Source organism: Xiphias gladius, chromosome 22 (genome assembly GCF_016859285.1).
Source record: "Xiphias gladius isolate SHS-SW01 ecotype Sanya breed wild chromosome 22, ASM1685928v1, whole genome shotgun sequence".
In the NCBI taxonomy this organism is placed as follows: domain Eukaryota; kingdom Metazoa; phylum Chordata; class Actinopteri; order Istiophoriformes; family Xiphiidae; genus Xiphias; species Xiphias gladius.
Window position 1 is genome coordinate 27,224,258 of NC_053421.1, and position 24,019 is coordinate 27,248,276.

The 24,019-nt window shown below is 43.4% G+C and overlaps 1 protein-coding gene across 2 annotated transcripts; it reads left to right on the forward strand.

Annotated features, from left to right (window-relative positions):
- The first annotated feature begins 4,786 nt into the window (after positions 1–4,786).
- lingo4b (leucine rich repeat and Ig domain containing 4b) lies at positions 4,787–23,477 on the forward strand. 2 transcript variants are annotated; one of them, XM_040117764.1, is made up of 3 exons: positions 4,787–5,126; positions 20,380–20,495; positions 20,687–23,477. In XM_040117764.1, the coding sequence occupies exon 3, from the start codon at positions 20,699–20,701 to the stop codon at positions 22,511–22,513; it is 1,815 nt and encodes a 604-aa protein (XP_039973698.1). In that variant the 5' UTR covers positions 4,787–5,126; positions 20,380–20,495; positions 20,687–20,698; the 3' UTR covers positions 22,514–23,477. The 2 variants fall into 2 exon arrangements, with proteins under 2 accessions (XP_039973698.1, XP_039973697.1); XM_040117763.1 differs by lacking the exon at positions 4,787–5,126 and adding an exon at positions 18,424–18,524.
- The last annotated feature ends 542 nt before the right edge of the window (positions 23,478–24,019 follow it).

Consider the following 24,019-nt stretch of genomic DNA (forward strand, 5'->3'; position numbering starts at 1 on the left):
AACATGAATGCAGAAACTTTATTTAATGAAGACTCTGACCCTGACATTGACCCTGCTGATTAAAGAGATGTACAGGAAGAGAGCCCTAGAGGGAGTCTTGGACGGGCCTTGACACTGGTGGCGGTGGGGTGGTTGAGGGGCAAAGTTGTGAGCGTCATAGTTGCAACGACGGCCGAGAGAGACAACATAGGGGAGGTGGTTTAAACATTCTTCTGCTAAGACCAGCATCGGATGATAGGAAAGCCTGTGCACAGAACCTGGTGAAATCATTGGATAACAGAAGAGAGGTGGAGCCTTGGTGTGATGATGAGATAAGGCTGGCTGACATTTTGTCTTCCTGCTTGAACTTTTGAATCCAACTTATATATTTTATGAAGTGAATTTAATTCAAATTCTGTACGTTTCAGCAGACAGCCTTGGTTTTGGATGTCTGCTCTCACCTCGATCTCCGTTTGCCTTTTCTTGGTGTACTCGTCTGTTCCTGCCGATCATGAGTGGAGCTCTGTCAGGCGCACATGCTAAAATCCAGAGGGAAGGTCTCTTTGGATGTGACTTTAGATTTTAGGCCGGGATGCATTCCTTGTGAAAATGCTTCTGAATCCGTTTACAACAGCTGAATGCCTGAATAGCAAGGCGTATTTCAGCGATGGCCACTTGAGGTACTAGGTTTGATCCCATTTGGCGGATGCGTCGAAACTGAAAACCAATGCAACTATGGCAAAAAAAACGATGGAAAAGGAAGGCATAAAAAATCCACAGTGCACTAAATGGCCTTTAATGCACCTTGTAACATGTTTAAATATTTTTAAAACCTTCATTTTCAGTGTTCCCTGTGATGGACACACCAGTGAATGGAGACCAGAGAGCACCAGCGCTTTGCAGCCGCAGGTTCAGTCCACCAAATTTATTTTACCTGCTTTGGAATCACACACGCAGCGATTGCAATAGATGTTTTCTTCAAGGGCTCTGGTGGAGGTTTCGTCCTGTTAAAAGGGGATTTATTTCCTCGCTCTGGGAAGTGCCTTGAGATAATGTATGTTATGATGCCGTGCTTTATAAATAAAATCAAACCGAATTATGCAACCCATAGTTACATTTTATTGTTAGGCGACCTTTAGTAATTATGATGAGAGAAAAGGAGGAAATCAGCTGACGTAGAATAAAGAGCAACAAAGTCTGCGTAAGGAGGAGGTTGGGGCGGACGGATGGGTCAACAAAAACACAGGACTTTGACATGGGAGACCACTGTTTGTTTCCTGTGATGACGAAGGTCCAGTCTGCCTGCGACCGTAGAGGGGTCCTGTGTGAGGGGGATGCTGCCATGGGCCCTACATGGTTTTTTACTTTGGAGGAATTGTTGTTATAATAAGATTCAGAGTAAGGGTGTCAGTATGCTCCACACAAAGTGCTTGTTGCCTCATTAAAACAGTTTTCGAAATCCCATTTGCCCAGACTGCTTCTACACTACAATTTTTGTAATTTCCATCACCCCTCTCCATCACAGTTAGTTTTTAAGTGAAGTAATTTTAAAACAAGACTGAGTTTGTCTGTGTAAAACAATATAACTAAATAGAAAAGGGCAGTGATTGACAAAATGTGATTCGACTTGGGGTCTCCTCGTCTGATGATTCGAATCATTTACGTTTAGGTGGTTGCCCTATTTCACGCAACTTCTGTCATTTCTTGTGCGTAAGGTCGAGGGCAACACAGCGAATACCTTTAAGGAGAGACCTTCGGAAATTGTGCAAACTTTTTCCGTCAGGCTTGGTTGGAGAACACGGCGTGCTGACAAGTCCCCGCAAAAACAATGCCTGTGTGTGTTTGTTTATGTGTGCAACGTGAGGGCCATGTTAATCAGCTGGGTTTTCAGCCTGCAGTAATGAGCGTCCATTTTGTTCTGACCAGAGAGGAAAGGACATTCCACCAGGGGGAAGCTAAACAAAACGCTGATGAGAAGGAGTCGCTTTGTACCGGACAACTTTTGTGTTTCAGCATCGTGATGCAGATCTGCGCTGACAAACAACAGCTGTACACTTTTTTTTTTTCCTTCCACTTTTCGGTCTGAGCAAGTGAAGTCTGTCTGCATAACCATGATGATCCTGGTTTAACAGGATGATTCCCGCACAGGACGACTGACCTGAACCCAGCTGAACTGAACTCAGAAGTATGATGGACTGTCACTAGGGCCATTAATGTTTTAAAACCAAAAATTTGAAGGTTTTTATTTTTTTCCCCCCCTCAGATTACATTCGGCGGCCTCATTAACAGGCCGTATGTGTATGGGTGTGTTTGCATATATATTATATATATATTATATAATATTATATTATATATATATGTGTGTGTGTGTATGAGAAAGAGGGAGGGGGTATTCCTCGCCACTACTACAGGGTTGGAGCCCACTCATCTTCATCATACTCAGCTGTTGTTCAATCCAGAGATTTGGCTGACCCATGCATATCTGCCCATCTCTCCCTCCAAGCTGTGATAGTAATGTACTGTCCTGGAAACATGCCAGCACTCACTCAGTGTAGCGGATAAAAAATAAAAAAAAATCACAAATCCCCTCAGAGCTGACAGATTGGGGATTTTGCCACCCATATTATTATTATTTGCACATCTCCAGCACCCTGGGTGTGTTGTAACGGTTATTCCGTCGACAAAAAAGCTGCTTTATGTGCATCAACCTGTTGGGATTGCAGCTGGGTTCTGGGAAAAAAATCACTATATTATTTTTCTGTGGCCACTAAAAGTGATGAAAGAAGGTCCTTCGTCTTACTGATATATATATATATATATATATATATATATATACATACACACATATATTTCACATCTGTTACTTAAGTAAAAGCACCATATAAAGGAAAATTCCCGCCCATAGTCTCTATTGGTCATGGTAACACTGTACTCAGCAAAGTAATCGATAAGCTCTGGGAACACGACGACAGCTCCAAAAAGACTTGAGACGGGAGAAGAAGAATGAGCCGTCAGACGATCAAACAGGCTGATCTTAGCAATTAACTTTGAGAGTACAATACTTTTACCGTAGGAATGGTGGCCAGAACTACAAAAATAAGACCAAAGTTGTACCTTCAAATTCTGCTTAATGAAAAGTATCAAATTATTAGCTATGAAATGTAGTTAAAGGTTAAGTCCCTGAAGTGCCAAATAGTGCCCCAAATCCTAAAATTGCTCCCCAGCTCACTGACATGTGGGAATTTGGGGCACTATTTGGCATATTTTAGAAGTAGTTCGTACATCCATACGGTTAGAGTAACGTTTCTCCTGCAGCCCCTCAGGGGTGTTTCTTACTGTGCCTGCAGTGTTCCCGTGAGGTTAAAGATGTAGTCCCTGCGTTGTGCTTCAAACAGTGCGTAGCTTGAACCGTCAGACAACGTTCCCCACGACATTTTAAAAGTAAGTCACTCAGAGACCATTAGCGTTTGTTCCTCACGAGAGCTTTTGCTTTAACCGTGAAGTTAAAAAAAAAAAAAAGTCAGCCGCCACACACTGTCAACAATTCTGGTCAAGAGACCTTCGTCAGGCCTTTCAACTGGTTCACCATAAGTGTTGACAGCGGTCGTGTTTGTTTTGTTTTTTTTCGTTTTTGTTTTGTGCTCTTGCTTTTTCTCCCCGCGCACCTGTCGGTTCGCAAGTGTACGACGACTGCCTCCTTTGCACAGCCGCGTAGGAATTGAGGTCAAGCTGCGATAAAAGTCTGGTAGATGTTGCGAGTACACAAAAGCAGGGTGCAGATGTGGACCGTACGAGGACACAAACAGTTCACTTTGTGTAGACACAGCGCGAGACAGGGAATGCTACGGGGCAGGACAAACAGTCTGGTGAAGGGTTACATAATGCGTATAGGGAGGGACGGATCAGGGGGGAGTGCGGGCAGGAGGGTACTGTTGAGGTGACCGAGGAAGGACAGGTAGAGCTGAGGACAACTCCTGGACGGGGTCGGTACTGCAGGGCCTGGAAACGACAAAGAAGGACCCGGCACCGCTACACGTGGGTGACGTTAGGTGGACCGAACAGTCCTGCAACCGATAGACTAATCTGTGACGGGGTGTTCTTCGAAGGGCCGCCAGAAACAAGAGAAAAACGGGTGGGTTTCAGGAATGTCCCCGTCACCATCAGCAATGCAGAGGTCAGAGTCAGAGGTCGCACACACTGCTGGATCACGCCTAAACGTTTATGAACCACACAGCCTATTTTCTAGGCGAAACCTTTATACTCATACACACAAATTAAAGTAACTTCACCAGTGGAATTAAATAAAATAAAATAAAATAAATGTACGCATTTTGGATGAAGCGCAGTAAATTCAAAGGGATCTTGTAAAAGATATTGGAACAACTACAGCATCTGAGTCAATGACTTCCGACTTCATCTATTACTCGCTGTAAATTTTCATTCCTTACATGCTTTTTGATCTATTTCACTTTCACCCAGCCCCCTGCCTGGAAAAGCACACTTCCTCTTGCTGGAATGCACTTTCTCCATGCGGGAACATACAGGAGGAAATGTGTTGATGGCAGTTACGAAAGACGCGAACAGACTGATGGGAATGGTCATTTTTTAATCTCTGCGGTGGGAAGAGAGCGACCTCGTTACACTACTCGTTACACGGGGATCAGGGGCATTACAGGGTCCCGACACATGGCGCGGATCTGTGGGACTTTGGTTCCCAGCCGAGCGGAGGGATCGAGATGCGGAGGGCGCGGCATCAGCGGCACCGCGGTCAGTGCGCGGCAGCGTCTCCGCGGCATCGCCACGCACAGCGAGACCGGCACAGGCACCGTCGACCTCAATTAATTCAGTAGCGCAATTATCCCCAAAACTCCCCTGGGTGTTCGGCAGCCGGGGAAAAAAAGAGAGAGAGAGAAAAAAGAAGGGAAATTAACGAAGAAGGAGGGCGAAGTAGATTGCGTGGTGACAGATGTTGGAAAAGTCTGCTCGCATGTAGACAGGAGAGGAGGAAGAGGAGGAAGAAGAGGAAGAGCGAAGACTGTCCTCGGCGGACGTGGACGTGTTTTCTCTGTTGGAGACGCACGATGCGACGGGGTGTTAAAGATGTGGGAGCTTCGTCGCGACGTCTCCTCCACTGACAGCTTCAGCCGGTGAGTTTAACCCCGTGGACCATCCTATGTGATACTTTAAAAAATAAACCGACTTTTTGAGATGTCCAGCTGTTTTACTTGTGGCTGAGCCCGAAAGCTGCTTCCTTGTCCCTGCACCATCTCTACGACGGGCTACACCACATCTGCTCGTAGCGGGAAAATTGAGTCTTAACCTCGAAACTCCGATTTCTGTAACAATCCCATGGACGTTCGTGGTGTGTCACTCTACTCTACAACGAGTCACCGTTAACTTTGTGCTGTGGTGTACTTATCATCATCATCATCATCATCTAGTGACTGTAATAATCCTCAGATGTTCCTACCGGTGCTGCGTTAACTGAGCCCGGTGCGCTCCCTGGGTCGCATTAGCGCAGTTTGCGTTAAAACAAACAAACAAACAAACAAACAAACTTTGCTTTCATTTGGTTGTACGTTATCACCCTGGATGGGTCGTAGGATTTTCCTCTCCCCCCACGGCGCACTCCAACCAGATTTCAACGACGGGGGGAGAGTCGAGCTCAGGCTGAGGTGACTGATCCGGTGTCGCATCTGAGGCAAAGTTCCCTGGTTTATTTGTTGCCGTTGGCCAGATGCGTTGGTGGGGGCTGGGGGGGCTCGTCGTCATTTGGAAAAGAAGGGTCCAGCCCGACGTGTAGATACTGGGACTTGTGTCCGTTTTCAGACGTGGTTACAGGACCAAGCCGAGTCTCTATTCCACAACACTGTTACAACAAAAGGGACTTGGTACAGGGGGGAGTTCAAGCACCGTGTTTTCATTGAATCTTTTCTAGAGAACTAGAAAACGGTGCCATTGCCACAAAGCTTAGCTGCTTTGTTATTTGTGTTAACCTTCGGGTTTTGTTGATGTTGTTGTTGTGGTTTTTGGACTCGCAGTCTGTCCAATTGAACAGTAATCCTCAGAATAGTTTGTTCCATAAACCTAAAAAAAAAAAAGGGCCAGAGCAGATTGTGTTTTAACTGCCTTTCAGCAGGATTACACACAGCACTAACTGCAGTCTCATTTTCCCCCTGGGACAGCGTCAGGCTGTGTGTGTGTGTGTGTGTTTTCAAATGGAGACGCTTCCCTCTGAAAGTGGCTCTGATCAAACCTCCATTTTTTTTTGCCACCCGGAGACTGTTCTGTCTCCCAACTTGGCTGCGCCTCGCGTTGAGATTTGATGATCTTCTCGACCGCGGGCTGAAAATTAAGCCAGGATCAGCACTTCGGTGAGGGCACAGAGGTGAACTCAGACCAACGGCAAACTCTTCGTCCCCCCCCCCCGTCACAATGAGGACACACTTCCCGCCGGTTACAGTGTGGCTCCGGAGGAGCAGATAACCATCAAGGGAGAACCAAGGATTTGACGCTTGGGATTCTGCCAAATGGGCAATTTAATCAGAGGGCGTTTTATGCACCGGAAGTATGTCAGTCTCCTTGTTAGGGAATGATTTATCTGGACTGTTATATTGGGCAGCCGCTGCAGACCTCAATTGATTTCAGCCACAGGCAAAGAACTACATGACCAGTCTTCAAGTGTTCTCTCTGCTTTGCCCGCGTGGCCTCAGTGGTAAACACAAGCAGCCAGGCCTTTAAGTGTATTTTGAGTTGTCTGCACAGTGCATTTTGTTTTATTCCAATGTGTGGGTTTTTCAGTACATTGAGGAGCAGTGTTCCGGCAGTCGTTTGTATGAAATCCTACAAGAGGCAACACTTTCTATACCTTCTGAAACGTTGGATCTCGAAATTTCCTCCCAGCCTTGCTTGTCAGTTGTTAACCGTCAAGGAGGGTGAGGAAACCCTGGGGGTGCTATTAGGGCACTGTAACAAACTCAAGATGTAGCTGTAGTGTTGGGTTCAGTTTGGTAAAAATGACTTGGAGTATAACAGGAAGAGCTTTGGCCGTGGTTTCACACAGTTTGATTCACAGAACAGCTTCCCTGGTTGAGTCCAGAAGATCCGAAAGGTTTCGTAAAATGTCCTACGACTAGAGATCGATATATCTCAGTTTCATGGGGTTTATGAGTTTATTTATTCATTTATTTTTTGGAAGCTTTCAGTCTCATCCCATGGTCTTCCTCAGTGGACAGAGCTGCTAAGTTGTCAGGAAACCGCAGCGGCTGAGCGAGGCCTCGAGATGTGGATGGAAGCTTCTGAAACGCCAAGTGAGGGGAATTTGTGTTGAGATTTTTTTTTTTTGCTGATTATACTGCTATTTCCAAGGTCATGCTTAATATTTATTTTCCATTTTGGGAGCTCATTTGATTCCCTACATCTCTCTTCACTTTCAACCAGTCGGAACAGGTTCAGTGCTATCCACCAGCAGGGGAAACAGTAAGTAAACCGTGCTGAACTCTGTCCTCGAGAAGCAGAAAACAGAAAAGAAAAATGGGGAGTGGGAACATGAAATCTCTTTACCTCTTTTGAAAATGTGGTTTCAAGACATCTTTACAAGCCAACTCACCAACAACTATCAAATATTAATTATCATACGAAGCACTACACATTTAAAAAGGTAAATCAGACTTTGAGATGATCTTAGCCTCTTATTAGGTATCCAAAGTTTTCCAATAGAGGTATCAATGTAGTATTGGAGTATCTCTGACACCACTGATACATCAGCCTAGTCTGGGAAACCTGACATGAAATCTGAATTTTTATTTTTTCCCCGTGTATTTGATCAGGTGAACTTTTGTAAATATGTTTAAAAAGGCAATAACGTGTCCTCGAGTTTTCCCACCATTGTATGAGCTGTGATGGACGACTGGATAACAAAGAATATCCACCAACGACTTCCGCTTTAAAAAAATCAAAGAATGTGCTACTTGCAGTCATTGTCCCTTTAGAGGAAGTGAGAAAAATTGTATTTCACTGCAGCTTTGAATTCTTTCCAGCTGCAGCTCCTTAATACCAGGATTAGCCAAAGAAGTTTGCAGCTGTCTGGGAGAAGGTGCATCTGAGCCCGGGAACAATTCATCCGCACATCCCTCCACCACGTTTTCAGTCTTAACGGCCATGAGATTAACGTCACGCTTAAGCTCAGTGCTTCTCTTATTTTTCACATGAGCCGCCGTTTGTCTTTTCATCAGAGTCTCATCCAGACCTGCTTTTGGAGGGGTTGCACATGAAAACATGCATCCACCGCAGAATCTGTGGTGAGCACCACTTTTGAACCCACTGTGCACACAAGCACTATTTGGGCCGCCGGCCATTTGAAGTCCTTTTGTGGATGAATAGAAAGATCAGATGTTCACTGCCACTGGAGAAATGTAGTCAGGGCATGAATGAAGAGCTGAATGCCACTGGCCCGAGGCTTGTGTCAGCAGCAGCCTTGTGTTGTTTGGCCATTAAAAAAAAAGAAAAAAAAGTCAACTCTATATTAGAGGGTTTCTTTCATGCGGCAGGTTTTCTCTGGTGTTTCTTTTCCAAGATGCGTGTGTCCTTTCAGGTTTGCTTATATTGACGTGTGTGTTCTGATTGTGTCGGGCTTCCTGTCTGACAGGCATTTTATTTTCCATTACCTACACAACCAGTTTTGAAGGAATTAAGTAGAGTTAAACCACGTTCCAGCTTGTCTCTTTTTACAGTAGCTTCAATTATCAAAAGATATATGTATCTGACAAACTATTCACTTAAAATCTAGCACAGCAGCACAAACAAGCAAAAAAAACACAACAGAGCTGACCATCAAGATTGAATCTGTTATATCTGTTTTTAATGTTAATATCTTTACGTGTTCATAAAATCATATAGGCTCAGTGTCAAGGTTCGGGGATAAAGGCAACAAGGAAGAGGACCCAAATACAGACAGAACTGGTAGAATCACCTTACTATAGGTTTTAGGTAAGTTTGGCACATTGTCGGCAGTTCAAGAAGGCAAACATATCAAATGGTCCTAAGGTAGGAGGCAGATCAGAGCCTGGCAAGAGTTAAGACGAAAAACAAAAAACAAAGTCAGGTTAGCAGGCAAGAGGCAGGCAGAAATGGCTGGAAAGCCATAGCAAGAATGCAACACAGAGGACCTGACAAATATGGGAACGTTTCCGGTATATATAGCGGGGCTAAATGAGGGAACGATGGACAGGTGTGGCAGGGAAGAGCAGGGCCAGGTGACAGTCAATCGGGCAACTACGCCCACCTCGGGGAGTGAAGGTATGTGGAGATGTGAGAGTAGGCAGGGTTTGAACTCATCTATCGTGCTCTTTTTTCGTCGTTCTTCACAAAGCTACTTCCATCACCCCTTGTGTGTAGAACCATGCCGCACCACGAATGCCTGTGAGGACAGACTGTACTAAAGTGTGTCTTTTTTTCCCCATTTGTGCAATTCATCGCATCGAGGCTACAAAGCCACACGAAAGACACAGAGATTTTGAAAAGATAAAAAGATCAGGCAGGTAGCGTGATGCAGCAGGGACGAGGCTATGACGGCCCCACCTTCGAGCGTAGCCATTCGGAACCGGTATTAACACTCAAGCCTTTAGATGCGGTTGGAAAAATGAAAGTACAAACTACTTCTCCTCAAGCATACTAAACTACTCAGCAAACGAAGCACTTCTTTCCCTATTCATCCCACGCAAACTGCTCTTACTGCTGTTAAAAAAAACATCAATTCTTGTCCCAAAGAGGAGTTGACAAAGCAAAGGGCAAATGGTTAGAACATCAAATGTACAGGCTACCATTAACCGCCTGTATGTTCAATCATAATTCCATTTCCTTGTGTCCGTTTTCTATACCCACTTAGCCAAGGTCGTGGGGGCCGGAGCATTTTCAGCGTGCAGTGAGCAAGGCGCAGGGTACTCCCAGGAGAGAGCCGGCCAGTCCATCACAGGGCTCCAGTCACAGATCATCAAGAGAATAATTGAAAGTAGGCGATACGATGATGTCACAGTTGTGAAACCAGGTGGCGTAGAGAGAATAAGGAGAAGCAGTCGCAGGATCAGGTTCTTCTTGCCCCACCAACAGCCCCTGCTGGCCGGCCGAGGTACTTGTACTGAAGCATTTCCCTCCACACGAGTCGCAGTCTCATTTTGTGAAAACAAAACAAAAAATAAATAAAAACTCCAAAACTGTTCTCACAGCCTTGGTAATTTCTCCAACTGCCTAAAACAACCACTAATTAATCTTTCTTAACAAGTAACCTCTCGCAAGTGTGCAACTGTCTTCTCTCTTTAGAAGAGGCAGAAGTAGCGTGACGTTGTTATACCACCACAAAAACTCTTAAGCGTTTTCTTGGCGAGTTTTTCCTCATCCAAACTTTGAGTGTATGACAGTAGAGGGTGCCGTGTCCTGTACAGATCGTGAAGCCGATTTGAAGAATACTGCACCGATTTAGCATCGCACCTCTGTAATGTGGCCAGAATCGTGTTGGACAGTTAAAAGAAAGTATCCAAACCGATGCAGCAGTACATTACCCACGATGGAACCCGGCCGCCAGGAGTTCAGTTGGAGGGCCAGGTGTGCCAGCTAGTGGTGGCAAATGTAGCCCCCAGATTTTTTTAAACTTTCAGACTGGAAGACTTGTAGTCTTCAGTCCCGACCGACGCTGGCTCAAGTTGCATCTCTTGAAGCAGTTTTATTGGACTTCGTGCAGCTCGCTCTGGAGCCGAAAAATCTTTGACAATTGAGCCCACAATTTGTCAAGACTGCTTCCTTTTAACCATGATGGTAAATGTTTCCCAATATTAAGCAATTACTTCAAATCCTGGGTTTTTTTTTTTTTTAGGACTACAATGGACATTTTTTTTTTAAATTTAATTCTAAGTACTTGTTTGCCATTTAGGGGGGGCACATGGCATCTACATCAGCAGAACAGATTCCGCCTCGGTTAGAGAGAAAAGTGGCAAAATGGAAACGCAGTTAGAAAAAGTACCCTCACCGCTGAGAGTTAGCTGGTAATATGGCACCAAGCAGAAATACCATTGCTGTGGTTAACTGCAGTTCAGTATGCAGTACCTGCACAGTAACGTTTGGTCGAAGAGTCTTGGACAGCACCGGAGACGTCGGAGGCTGTGGGGAATCAAGTCTGTGACCTGCCAGTTACAGAAAGCCTCCATCCAAACCCCTCCCGGAGATATGTAGAGCACAGGGCTGAGTGTATAGAAACGTCATTTCAAGGAGACAGTGTTGACAGCATTGGCCCTCCAAACGATTTGTCGTCTGCCCCCCTGTGTTTTTTGCCTTTGCGCCACTCTGGCTGGCTCAGGCTCAGTTGGAAACCAGGTAGGATAGTGGAGCGGCCCAGTCAGATTGGTATCCTTTATCCTTTAAGTGGGCCAAAGAAGAAAAGCTCCACCTCCACACTAGTGACAGGAGATTACGGAGTTGGACGCTTTTCTGTGACAATAGTAAAAAAATGACAATAGTCATTTTTTTTTCTTTTTTTGTCCTCAAGAGGTCAGTTTACCTCATTTCCTTTTAACCTGCAGATTGGAAAAGTGATGAATTTCTTTGACATACATTTTTGTCACAGAGGTTTTTGGACAACAGTGCAAAGTAACTGAGGGTGCTCCATTTTACATTAATCCATTTTTTCTTGAGTTTTTCCATTTTTTGATACTTCATGCTCTTCTTCCATCTTTGATCTCCTTATTTCTTTCTTTCACTCCCTTTCTCCTTGTTTTCGCCTACTTTGTCTCCTTGCTGCTTTACCCCTTGCATTGCTCAGAATTGCTTCCTTTCCCTCCTTTTTGCACCTTATTTCTTATTCCCATTTTCCTCCTCCATTTACTCCTTTCCCTCCCTTTTCTCTTGCCTAACCCCCCTTTACTTTCCCCCATTTCTTTCTTATTTCTCTCCTTCTGTTGCCCTCCTTTTTTGCCCGATTGCGTTCTCTTTTGTATCTTTCAGTGATCTGAAAAATGAACTCTACCCTTCTGCTTCAAGTATCCGTCCTTTTGATGCTTTTATCGCTAATACTCCCTTACTTTTGCTTTGGTGAAAATTTAGAACATCTGTAATTCTCTACTGGGGTACTAGTTTTATACTTGTAAATGATCAGAGAATTTCTTCTGAGAGTACGTCTTAGTTCTTCTGTTTCTTCAATAGACTTTCTAGACAAAGACATAGACTTTTTAGGGGGACTTTCTGCAACAGAAGCATGACGCCATGTGTTTTTGTATCTGTCAACAACCAGTGAAACACTGACAGTCTGCTGTCCCAGATTTTATAAGGAGTTGATTGCAGACGAAGGCCACAGTCAGTGTGTATGTTGCCCTGACTTAGTTTGATCAGTGTTTGACATGTGGCCGGTTCCAGGTGAAGAACCCTCTTTCTCCCATCAGTCAGCTGGCCTTTAATGCGTGACCTCCCATCATCCCTCTGATGTACGTTGATGGATCCAGCGCATCATTTCTGTTAGCTGAGACGACCTAATTTGTCACATCACATAGGCGCTGCACTGAGACTAATTCCCTTCCCTCATTTATTTGTGCTATTATTAATATTGCAGACGGAGCACTTTGCCTGACGTTGCACAGTCTTAACTCTCTCCTCATCAGAATGAGAAATTACAGCAGAGTGCTTTACCCAGTGCGCAGTCTGGAACAAGACCGATGTGAGTGGATCTGTCTCTGTGACCCACTTCCGCCACACATTACATGGGTGTAAATACTCATCGTGTTTGCCCTCTTTTTGGTTTTCTCCATGTTTTATGTTGCATTTCATGCAAATATGTCTGAGTTGCTAAATTGCATGACAGGGGGAAAAACATACAATTAAAGAAAACAGAGAAAGAGAAACACGGCTCAATAACAAAGCAAGACAATTTTATTCATATGGCACATTTCATTACAGGTAAACTCAATGCAGGTGACATTAAAATGTATACAGCAACAGGTAATGGCAACTAAAGAAAAGAGAAAAAAAACCCCACACTCCAAAATAAACATACACTGGGACTAATCATCAACCAGAGAAAAACCAAACGTTTTCAGGTCACCTCTAGATGTGGACTCCGTCGTGACAGATCTCATTTCAGCAGGTTCGTTCACCAGTAAAAATTTTACCATTTCAAAATAAGCGACGTAAAAACCAGCACAATCTATAACATTCAGATAAAATAAATCTGTTTCAATGTGTAGGCACAGAGGCAAACAATTAATATAATCCCCTTTGTCACAGCCATGAGCTTGCAGCCACACTGATTTACAGTACACTCTCCTTTATCTCCCCTCCACATGCCAGTTTCAAATATCCAACCGGGCAAGCGCACGCTTCCTTGGTCACATTAGTATTCGTGGGTCGGTGTTTTTCTCAAGGCCTTGTTAAAAAAATGATCAATTTAGAAATGGCGTGTGAAAATTTAAAATGTAACTGTATCAATATCTTGGCCGATATTGTCTCGGTATATTAGTAAGTTATGGAAGTGTTTAAAAAAATATTTTTGAAATGCTGAAACAACAATGAACCATCTGTTTTTGAGACGAAACTGCGGGTTTCTACCTTTTGTGATGTTGCTTGCTGATCCAGCTTGTTGTTAGTCCATATGAGTTTGGTTTAGAAGCTCCCCCTTGTGTTCATTATTTATTACTGTAATATTAATAGTAATCAAATCTGAAAATAACAAACTATGTACATCACACAAATTACACTAAAGAAATAACATAGCCTGTTTTAAAAATGAGCAAATGTTGAATTGATCATCTGTAGTTGAGGTGTTAAAGACAAACTGAAAAGAACTGCAGAGAAATATAAACTACGATACATTCTGCAGCAATTGTACATGTTTTTCCATTTTTCAAAAGAGGGTAAAACCGTTTGTGGACATATTTGTGGAAAATGTATCTAAACCTTAAGACCTTAAGATTCCCATGGCAACAGTTGACTGGCAACCGACGGCAGTTATTGCTAGGAGACGCACTGTCAAACTCCAAAAAGATGCGAGGTGTTTATTTACGCTTTTTAAACAAGTCCAAACAGAGTTAGTTATCAACCCAACCTTGTTGCCTAGAAGTTATGTCCATATACAACTCATTTGCAACCCCGAATACGTTTTGAAGGAAATATAATGCCATCCGTATTTTGTTTCTTGTTAACATAATGAGGTAATGTTGTTGCTTAACTTATTTGTCAAGGCACAAAAATGTTGATACTGAACATATCAGTAAAATGTTCAGAAACAACGTGGTCATTTTCCACCGAAATATCTGATCTTGCAGCAAAATATCCACTTGCAGTGACTCCAGCAGTATTGAACTTTTTAATGGTTATGTTTAGACTCCCACAGCGCTGGGTTAAGGTTAGAGAAAGACCGTGATGTGGTTTAAAACAGGAAGTTAAGACACAACGTGTTTATTTACAATTAACCAAAACCATTCCCATTCCCTAACCTCAACCGAAGTGCTTTTGTTGCCTAAGTCTAACCAGCACCACCTCAGTCGTGCCCTCGTACGTCCTTCAGCCACCTCAACCACCTCCCAGCGGCTCCGATGCAGTTCGTAAATGTAGCTCTTCATTCATTCCAAAAAAAAAAAAAAAAACCCAAAACAAAACCATTGCCTCTGAATATAATCTAGCCCGCACATGTCACCACAACGCCGTTGGGAAGACATGTAAAATGTAGAGGTCATTTCTAGGAGACGTGGCTGACCACCAACCACTAGCGAAGCCGTAAGCCTCTTTTCACCTTTCAACGTTTCGGGAGGACCCATCGCTGCCTTTTAGCCCAGCTAGCTAGCGTTGGCACTGAAACCCACTACTCATTACTGTATGTCCATGTTGTTTCAACACCTGCGGAGTCAATGGCAGCTTTCTACACAACGAGCACTGTGTTTGTCCTTCATTACAGAAAGGAGGATGTCTAGCTATAGTGTTGCGTTTCTTTCATGGGTCCAGACGTGAGTTTGGACTTGAGCGTGCGGCGTTATTGTCCACCATGATGTTTTCAACACTCTATTCTACTGTTTCTACTTTTGCTTCTGTCACAGAGTCAGAAAAGTTTTACATTTTGTTTATTTAACATGGATGCGGCTCCAGACATGAACTTGTTTACAAGTCTTCTCCCCCGACAAACCCGAAGGGGAAAGACTCGGGGACTTTTGTTTTTCAGCTATGCAGCCGACAGCTGTTCTGTCAGCAAACCTTTTAATATGTGCTGCTTGCATGCAGGAGGTCTCAGAGGCCGTCACACGAAAGCAGGTGCCAGAGGACCATAAAAGAAAAAAAGGAAAAAAAGAAACAGACACACCAACTCCACCAACACCAAACATTCAAACACACTTTCAACAATCGTAAAACCCACACAGAGAAAACACACAGAGGTGCAAAGACACAAGCTCATGTTCTGTCATCCCCGCACGGTTGTTCTGTTCCAGCTGCCTTAATTGGGGATTTGAGCCAGGCTCTTGTCTTTCTCACTCTGACGAGCTAAAAATAGCTCTTTGACAAGTGTCAGAAAACCCATCCGGGCTCAGGCTGTGCATTCTCTGTCAGATGGGCTGCTTCACACAGGGATTCGTGTTCAGGGCATGCAGACTCAGAAGGAAGCAAAAACTGTCATCCGGTGGCCCATGAGAGGTCACGTTCCCTTTTCATACACCTGTTGCAAAGGAAGTTTTCGCCTGAAGTCTTCATCTCAGTAATTGCACCCTGTCGCAGTTTTACACATTTCGCTGCCGGTCCCTAAGTAACAGGCAGAGACTGAGGGTTGAGGAATGGCAGATAAGGTAAAACTTAAAAGAGCCGAGCTCAGAGAGAATTCCCTCTCAAAGCTAATGAAGCCATAATGCAGGTGAGAAGAAGAGTTGAAGTTAATCGGGAATCGTTGCCTTTTCTGCGCTTCTGGCTGTGTTACAGCAAGATACTGATATGAGTCAGTGTTCACTGTGTTGAATATGATCCTGAGGGGAAATGGCCACGTTGGCAGTTTGGTGAATGAGATGAACGCTAAAAATGCTTCATAATCTCAAACACCACACATGTTGATAATAACACTTCGGTGACCTAGATGATGGGATGCCCAATAAAAAAATACATAAATGAATTCTTCGATTGTTTTTTAATTTATTTTCACTTGTAGTCCGATGAACACGATCCTTTCAGAATCGTAACCGTCAGGAAAACATAGAACGACTGTGCAGAACCGAGCAAAGACTAAGTCCGCAGCTGTGTTCAGTCACTGAAGAAAGTCCTAATTTTAACACGGGTTGGAAACTGTCCACAGATTGATGTAAGGCGATGAGGGCCCAAGCTGAGAGACTTGACGAGCTTTGCCTGATGACAGAGCGGAGAGGGAAAACTTGTTGAATTATTTCGAAGAATTAAGTGGCAGTGGGAGTTCGCCCAAAAGATAGTTGCAACTCTGCCAAAGGATTGTCTGAAAAGAGCTTACATCCAATTGATTTTGATATTGTTTGCATTTTGGCATCATGAGGGTTTATTAGGTAAGAGCTGGCACCTACTTGGCTTTAGGGGAGTGGATGTTTTTGAGTTATGCAAAAAGATTTTTGCAGGGATATCAAACGGCAACTTCACATTGGTCAATCAGGCTCTACAGTATCCGGCCAGACTTTGATTTAGTCGGCAAATCCAAGAACCAACCAGATGGTGAGACTTCCCCTCAGTAAGCAAACAACATTATTATTAAACCGAATTAAACAGAAAAGATCATTGGACTTCTCAGAAATGAAAATGTTGAAAAAGCAGGAAGTAGAGTTTGATTTCAGCTTAAAGCTAAGATGCTACAGTAATTGTGTAATTTCATAATACATGGCTGAAAACCAAAAAAGCATTTCCTGAAACCAATATAACCGCAGACCGTGTGACGACTGCCACTACATTTACAGAGGGCCATTAAAACAGCATCATTATTAAACTGAATTACACAGAAATAATCAAAGCATGTCTAAGAAACGACAGTGGGATCGGGCGTGGTTACTACTAATAGCTAAAAACTGATCTGACTGTCATTGCAGTGTTGCGTCTTATAGAGAAAATCTAGAATCTAAATCTTGAATTTTAGGAAATTTTAGGAAATTTGGACCAGTTTGGAATTTCCGGCCCGTAATTTACACTATTATGAAATATTTAGTAACACGAGCAATGTCTCAAAGTGGAAACTGCACCGTAATATTCATAGGAACACAGGGAATTTCCTGTGCGGAAGCTAATTCCTGAAAACATTTCGGTCGTTAAAAATGGATACCTCCTCATTCGACATGAAGCAGTTCTGGATTATAAGCCCGAAGATATGGCAAGTCTGAGGTGTTTTCACTTCTCCATGTTTCAGAGTCTTAGACGCAGCGGTATCAGCTCTTTAAGTGACTGTTGTCCGCTCTAATTTGAAACCGCATCATTAATAGAAACGACAAGCGGCTGCGGGTAATAGAAAATAGTTAGCGCAATTAACACTGCAACACGACACTCATGTGACTACGCTCCGCGCAAGGTGAGAAATACGTGTCGAAATTACAAATGCATCTATCCCCTCACTTTCTCACTTGACAGAAAGGGGTCAGTCCCGGCCGTGACTCGGGGGTCGCGACCTCTGGCTGGACTGTAGCCTTTCGGTGTGTGCAGCGTGGCAGAGGACGGGCGATCGTGATCCCTGATTGGCTGGAAGGGCTCGGCAACTGACAGCCCACCCGCCTGAGATATCACACACCTGCCAGTCTCCGTCTCTCACAAGTTGGCCTGGGGGGGGGTCAACACAGTTAAATAATGAATCCCTACCATGTATTACACACAGATAGGAAAACAAGAGAGACTGATATGGGTTCTTTAATCCTTAAAGGCCAATATTTGTTGCAGATAACTAACTTTTCATCCAAGGTGGAGAGGGGTTGAAAAAGTGTCTGAAGGAGCAGTAAGACTATCATGGCACTGTAAAGCTGATACCAGATCCCAGACGAATACATTGTCTGTTTGTTTTTTAATAAATCACGTACTTCTTAAAGCATCCACCACCTTGTCATGTCAGAAAAACTCAATATTTAAAGGGCAGATATCCTACATCAGCCCTTAAACCCAAGAATTAACTTGCAAAAACGACTAAAGAGAAGATGAAGAAATGAAAGTCAAATTTGAATATAGGGTTTTTATAGATTGTTTTGCTACAGCTGTGATCAAGAAAACCTCTCCCTGATCACTTGTAACTGGCTGAAATCCAACATTTAATAAAAGGTCAGTATTGGTCTCTGCACGGTGTGTCTGCACTCTGATGCCGCATATCGGTCTAATGCGAGTCCTGGGAGTCCAAGAGCACAAGTGTTGGGTTGTGAGTCAGCGCTTCCAGCCAGCGAGCCAATATAACAGCTGTTTGCATGAGGAGCAGGGATGAGACAAAGACCGTGCAGCCCTGGGACTGTCGACAACTCTACCACTCAGAGGCGAAGCTGCAGCAAAGGGCGAGTCCACACTCGGGAAACTGTTTGATGGTAGAGAGTGAGAAGCTGCAGCTGCTGCAGGTTGGTCTCAGTCTGGCATTTGGTATTTTTAAGTATTTGGATTTTCTTTGGTGTATTTTTGGAGTAAAAATAACATACCTGCTCGTTATGAAAGAGAACTTTGCTGTCAAGTGCCGTTTACGTTTCGGGCTTTTAGTTTTCTGTGCAGCTGTGGCATGTTGTCGGTGTAATGTCTAGAATTAGAGTTGATCTTTTTAGGTTAGTTACCTTTGTTGTACGTACTGTAGCAGCCTTGGTTGTTGGAGAGGTAATACATAATTTACATCACATACCTTCCCAGCACCTTTTTATTTAACTGGCGAGGCCAGACACTGTCAAGATAATGTAATTATGTAACATTTCACTTTGCAGTGTTTTATATCAGTGGACCCTTATTTTTTTGGACTCCTTGGCCTTTTTTTAGGACTTAAAAAAGTCTGTTTTGATCCCTCTATTGGTTTGGTTTTGAGATCGTTTTTTCTACTTTAGCTATATAAACTATATTGACTCAACTCTATGTTTTCATGTTTTTTATCTCTATCACTCAAAGCCATTGTATTATTTCAGTATTTCACTGTAAAACACTATATATCTGGAGGATTGCTACTGTCGATGAAATTCAGCCAGTATCTTAAGAGCTGGCCAGTCCTAGCTTCATATGAGTCATTTTCTCACTCTAGCATTAATTCAGAATATGCTCCTCATTCATGTCAGTAATTAGAGCAGAGCAGTCATCATTTTGTAAAATGTTGGACATTAGTTTCCCACTTTGGAACAAAGTTCTTGAGTTAAAAAAATTATGTCATTAACTAAAAACTGATTTCCTTTTGGAATTTTTGAAAACAATCTGATATGAATTTCACTGATCTTGTTGTTTCTGAATTGTTTCTGTAGAGTCAGTATTCATAAATATTCTGATATAATGGACAGCATAGAAATATAAATACTGATTTAAAAATAACAACTGTGATTCTGTGATTTACAGTCAGTAGCCTAAAAACACACATTTCTCTTAGAGGACAGCATAAGACACCCCGTCCCCATCCGTACTTTAAACGTTTTCCTTCATTGCTCGTTTGGTATATAAACTCATTTTATTCAGAGAATCTATACCACTCTAACCCTGTTGCTGGCTGGGACTCCAGTTGGCATGCCTAAATCCAGATGCCTCATCCTACTGACGCCTCATCTGCACTGTCGGACGCGCTAATACTTTTTTTTTTTTTTTTTTTTTTGTAGGGCAGATCATATGTAGAACACTTCCACGGGTGTTAAGTGCTGTTAATGGTACCTCTTCCAGTCTTTAGGGGGATCAAATGTCCTGAGTAAAAAGTGAGATGTATTCTTTGATAATCAGTTAAGTAGGGATTTTGTTGTCTGTGGTACAGAGATGTAGGCCAGTCTTATCTGGTACGACAGATGCTTCACACCGGACATACCCTACTACCCAAAATGTGCACTTTTTGTTTGTGTTCTCCTTCACTGTCATAAAATGAGAAGAGTAGAAAAAAGAAACCAAACAAACCAAGGGAGCACCGAAACGAATATGGGTCGTGTCATCGAAAGGAGTCGAAATTGTGTCACCGTGTTGACAATCAGAGACAAATGTCAAACTCGAAAGGCTAGAAAAACGAAAAACTTTGTCTTGGCTTCATTTAAGAGCGACATTGGTGCTCTGGTCCCTGCTCTCCCTGACACCTGCTGCTACAAAATCAGAGCAGGACAGCCTGTTCAGAAAGCTGTGTTTGTGTTGATCATCTAGTTTGCCCTGGTTTTCCGTTAGCAGGACCACCTGAAAGTATGATCACCAAACTGATGAGATGGACAAGGTTCATAGTCTTCAAGTCTTGTTTTTCTCTCTCTCTGTTCTGTCCAGGCCACTCTAAAGGGCATGTTACTGACAGAACCACATCTGTACGGAGGACTTAACTCAAGTCTGATTCCAACTTGACCGTCACTGGTTATGAAAATCTGCACACCGAGACTGAAACGGTATGTCTTGACACAAGTTTAAACTAAATGAAGAAAATAATTCAATGCAAACATGTATGGGTTTTCATTTAATAGTGTATTTCTTTAAAAAAAACAAACAAACATGAGATTAATCTATTTTATGTACTGTACATTGACATATCTGCATTATTGTCAAAAACATCAGAACTTGTGTCTTTGTTTCTTTTCAGGCAGGGGGTAAGATGTTTGTGGAGTCAGTCGTCCGATGGGGGGCGTGGAGCATCTTGCTCCAGTTTGGACTTGGCGTATCTGCAGGAGGCTGTCCTCCACGCTGTGTGTGTCGACCCGAGGCTAAAGAAGTGATCTGCTCAGGCAAACATTTGAACTCAGTGCCAGAGGGCTTCTCCGGCGATGCCAGGCGTTTGGATTTATCCCACAATAAGATTAAGACTGTGGGGCGCCGCCAGTTCTCTGGCCTCCTGCAACTTCAAGAGTTGGACCTGAGTGATAATATAATCTCCATGATTGAGGTGGAGGCTTTCCAGGGCCTACAGAATCTCAGGACTCTTCGGATTAAGAATAACCGACTCAAGATCATCCCAGTTGGGGTTTTTTCTGGCCTGTCTAGCCTGCGCTTTCTGGATTTGAGCCAGAATGAGATTCTGGTCTTCCTGGACTTTACCTTCAAAGAAATGGTGAACTTGCAAACGCTGGAAGCCGGGGAGAATGACTTAGTGTTCATCTCGCAGCGGGCCTTCTCTGGTCTGCAGAATCTGCAGGAGCTCAACTTAGATCGCAGTAATCTGACTTCCATTCCCACTGAGGCATTGTCTCAGCTCCAGAGCCTGACCCGTCTTCGAATGCTGCGCCTTACCATTTCGACACTTCCCAACAATGCTTTCCGACGACTCCACCGTCTGCGCAGCCTCCTGATTGCAAACTGGCCAGCATTAGACACTATGGCTAGCAACAGCCTGATCGGTCTCAATTTGTCCTCGCTTGTCATCAGCAGCTGCAACTTAAGTGCTGTTCCTTACTCAGCACTTCGTCACCTGGTCTATCTGCGCTCCCTGGACCTGTCCTACAACCCAATCACTGTTATCCAAGGTAATCTGCTAGGGGACCTCCTGAGACTCCAGGAGTTACACCTAGCAGGTGGGAGCCTGCTACGAATAGAGCCGGGGGCCTTTAGGGGACTGGCCTATTTTCGCATGCTTAATGTGACATCCAATCAGCTCGCTACTTTGGAAGAGAGCGTCTTCCACTCTGTTGGGAACCTTCAAGTGTTGCGGTTGGATGGGAATCCCCTAGCATGTGACTGCCGGCTTCTCTGGGTGGTCCGCCGCAGATTGCGCTTGAATTTTGATGGACATCAGCCCACTTGTTCCTCTCCTGATGTGGTGAGTCAGCGTGAATTCAGAGACTTCTCAGAGAAGGAGCTCCCGAGGCTGTTTACCTGCCGCCCTGCTCGTATCATGGATCGCAGGCCGCAGGAGGCAAGAGTAGAGGAGGGCACCACAGTTCTCTTCTCCTGTAAGGCCGATGGGGATCCATTCCCATCTATCACCTGGATCTCATCCCACAAGAATGTGGTTTCTCCAACAGGAAGAATCAGAGTTTTGCCCAATGGTACTCTAGAAGTGCGTTTTGCCCAAGTTCAAGACAGTGGCACATATCAATGCCTGGCGGGCAATGCGGCCGGCAATGACAGCCTGACTGTCGGTCTCTACGTGAAGGGCCTCCCTCGTAACCGAACCATCCCCTTCTTCTCAGAGGAGGGCTGGGTAGAACCTTCAAATCCCCAAGCTGCCAACACCTCGACTCAAATGGCCAAGCCATACCCGTTTGATGCAAAGACCCTGATCATCGCCACCACCATGGGCTTCTTGTCTTTCCTTAGCTCAGTGGCCATCTGTTTTGTCTTCATGTTTTTCTGGAGCCAGAGCAAAGGGCAGATCAAGCACACAGCAACTATTGACTTTGTTCCTCGGTCTTCCATGGGTGGAGGGGGAGGGGACGGAGGTGATGGTGGCAGGTTCACCATGAAACTTATTTAAAGCCAGGCAAGAGGTCATTTTGACCGTGAGTTCTTCTGCAATATGGACCCCCAATTGGGACACTCAAGGACAGAGACTTCTATTCAAAGGCGCCTTTAGAAGGCAAATCATGGTCAGTTTGTTGGGCTTTTGCTAGTCCTCTTCTGAATTAAGAGCTGAAAGTTGCATGTCAGCATCCACTTGGCTGTGTTATCTAACTAATGAATATCTCATGATCCTGGAATAGAAAGATGTTAACAGATTGTAGGCAGAGCTGTTTCATGGTAGCTGTGCGTTTGCTTTCAACGACTTTAAATACTTTGAATAAGCAAATGACCACTTACCAAGGACAGGTCTAATTTTTTATGCATGTAATTATGAAATAGTTTTAATTTTCCCAGATTCTGGGATTAAACAGAGGATATTTTGAGTTTGACACATTTATCAAATGTTTCTGCATTGTCAAAACATATTAGGTGCTTGTTTAATCATCCACGATGTGCAAATGTGCTCAGCTTTATGTCTTCACTTGCCAATACAAGCCAGGTGAACATTTTCCCTTTTGACCCTTGGGTTGCTATTTCTGCTCACCAACTGAGGATCATGTCAAACACTGTCAATTCAGAACTGGTTGTTAGACCTTAACATGTGAATATGTAACTGTAAAGCTTTTGATACCTGCAATAAATATATGGAATACACGAGCCAAATAATTTCTGATTCTCAATTTAATGGTTAAATTTTGGACATATCAGAGCTTTCTGTAAAGGGGTACAGCTTACTTTAAATGATCATGTAACAGGGTAAAAGGACTGATATCATACCATAATGTACATACGAATGTATTCTTTCCCATTTCATACTTAAAACAAGTTTGTCAGGTCCAAATTGGATCACTGTCTTTCTTTTGTACTTTATCCTGTAATTAGCATACATTAGATGACAATTTGTTCCATCAAAAGATGCTATGATTTCTCCTTTTTTATATTAAAGAAACCCCTTTTTTTTTTGTTCTTTTTTTTTTTTTTACCCACACAAAACAATGAAAAATATGTGCCTCAGTAACATTCTCACCATCGACAGAGAGAATGCTCACCTGATCACCGTTATCTTGTAAATATTTAGGTCAAGGGCGTTTGTGTGTGCTGGGTTTAGTCTATCATTTTATCTAGTTCTGGGGATTATTGTCACTCAAATACGCCACTCTTGTTCTGTATAAACTTAACTGTGTAGATGCACAATGCACAAAGCAATGCTTTATTATGTCGGGGAAGAGAGGATGTAAATGATGAACACATACAGCTTTGACAGGTTTGTTTGTTATTTGCTAGCTTGTTCATAAATTACTGTTTTTTTTTTTCACTTAATGTTATTAAATGCGTATATTTAAACCTGCCTTGCGTCTAAGCGTTGCCTTGAATTGTTTCATGTAAAATATTTTGGATTGTTATCAAATGGGGAAAAAAAATCCAAATCCAATCATCTTTAAACCAATCTCTCAGTGGATCTTTATCTGAAACTGCGCTG

What these genes read in the sequence shown, in the direction of transcription:
- lingo4b (XM_040117764.1), top strand. Translation starts at nt 20,699, where the DNA reads ATGTTTGTGGAGTCAGTCGTCCGATGGGGGGCGTGGAGCATCTTGCTC.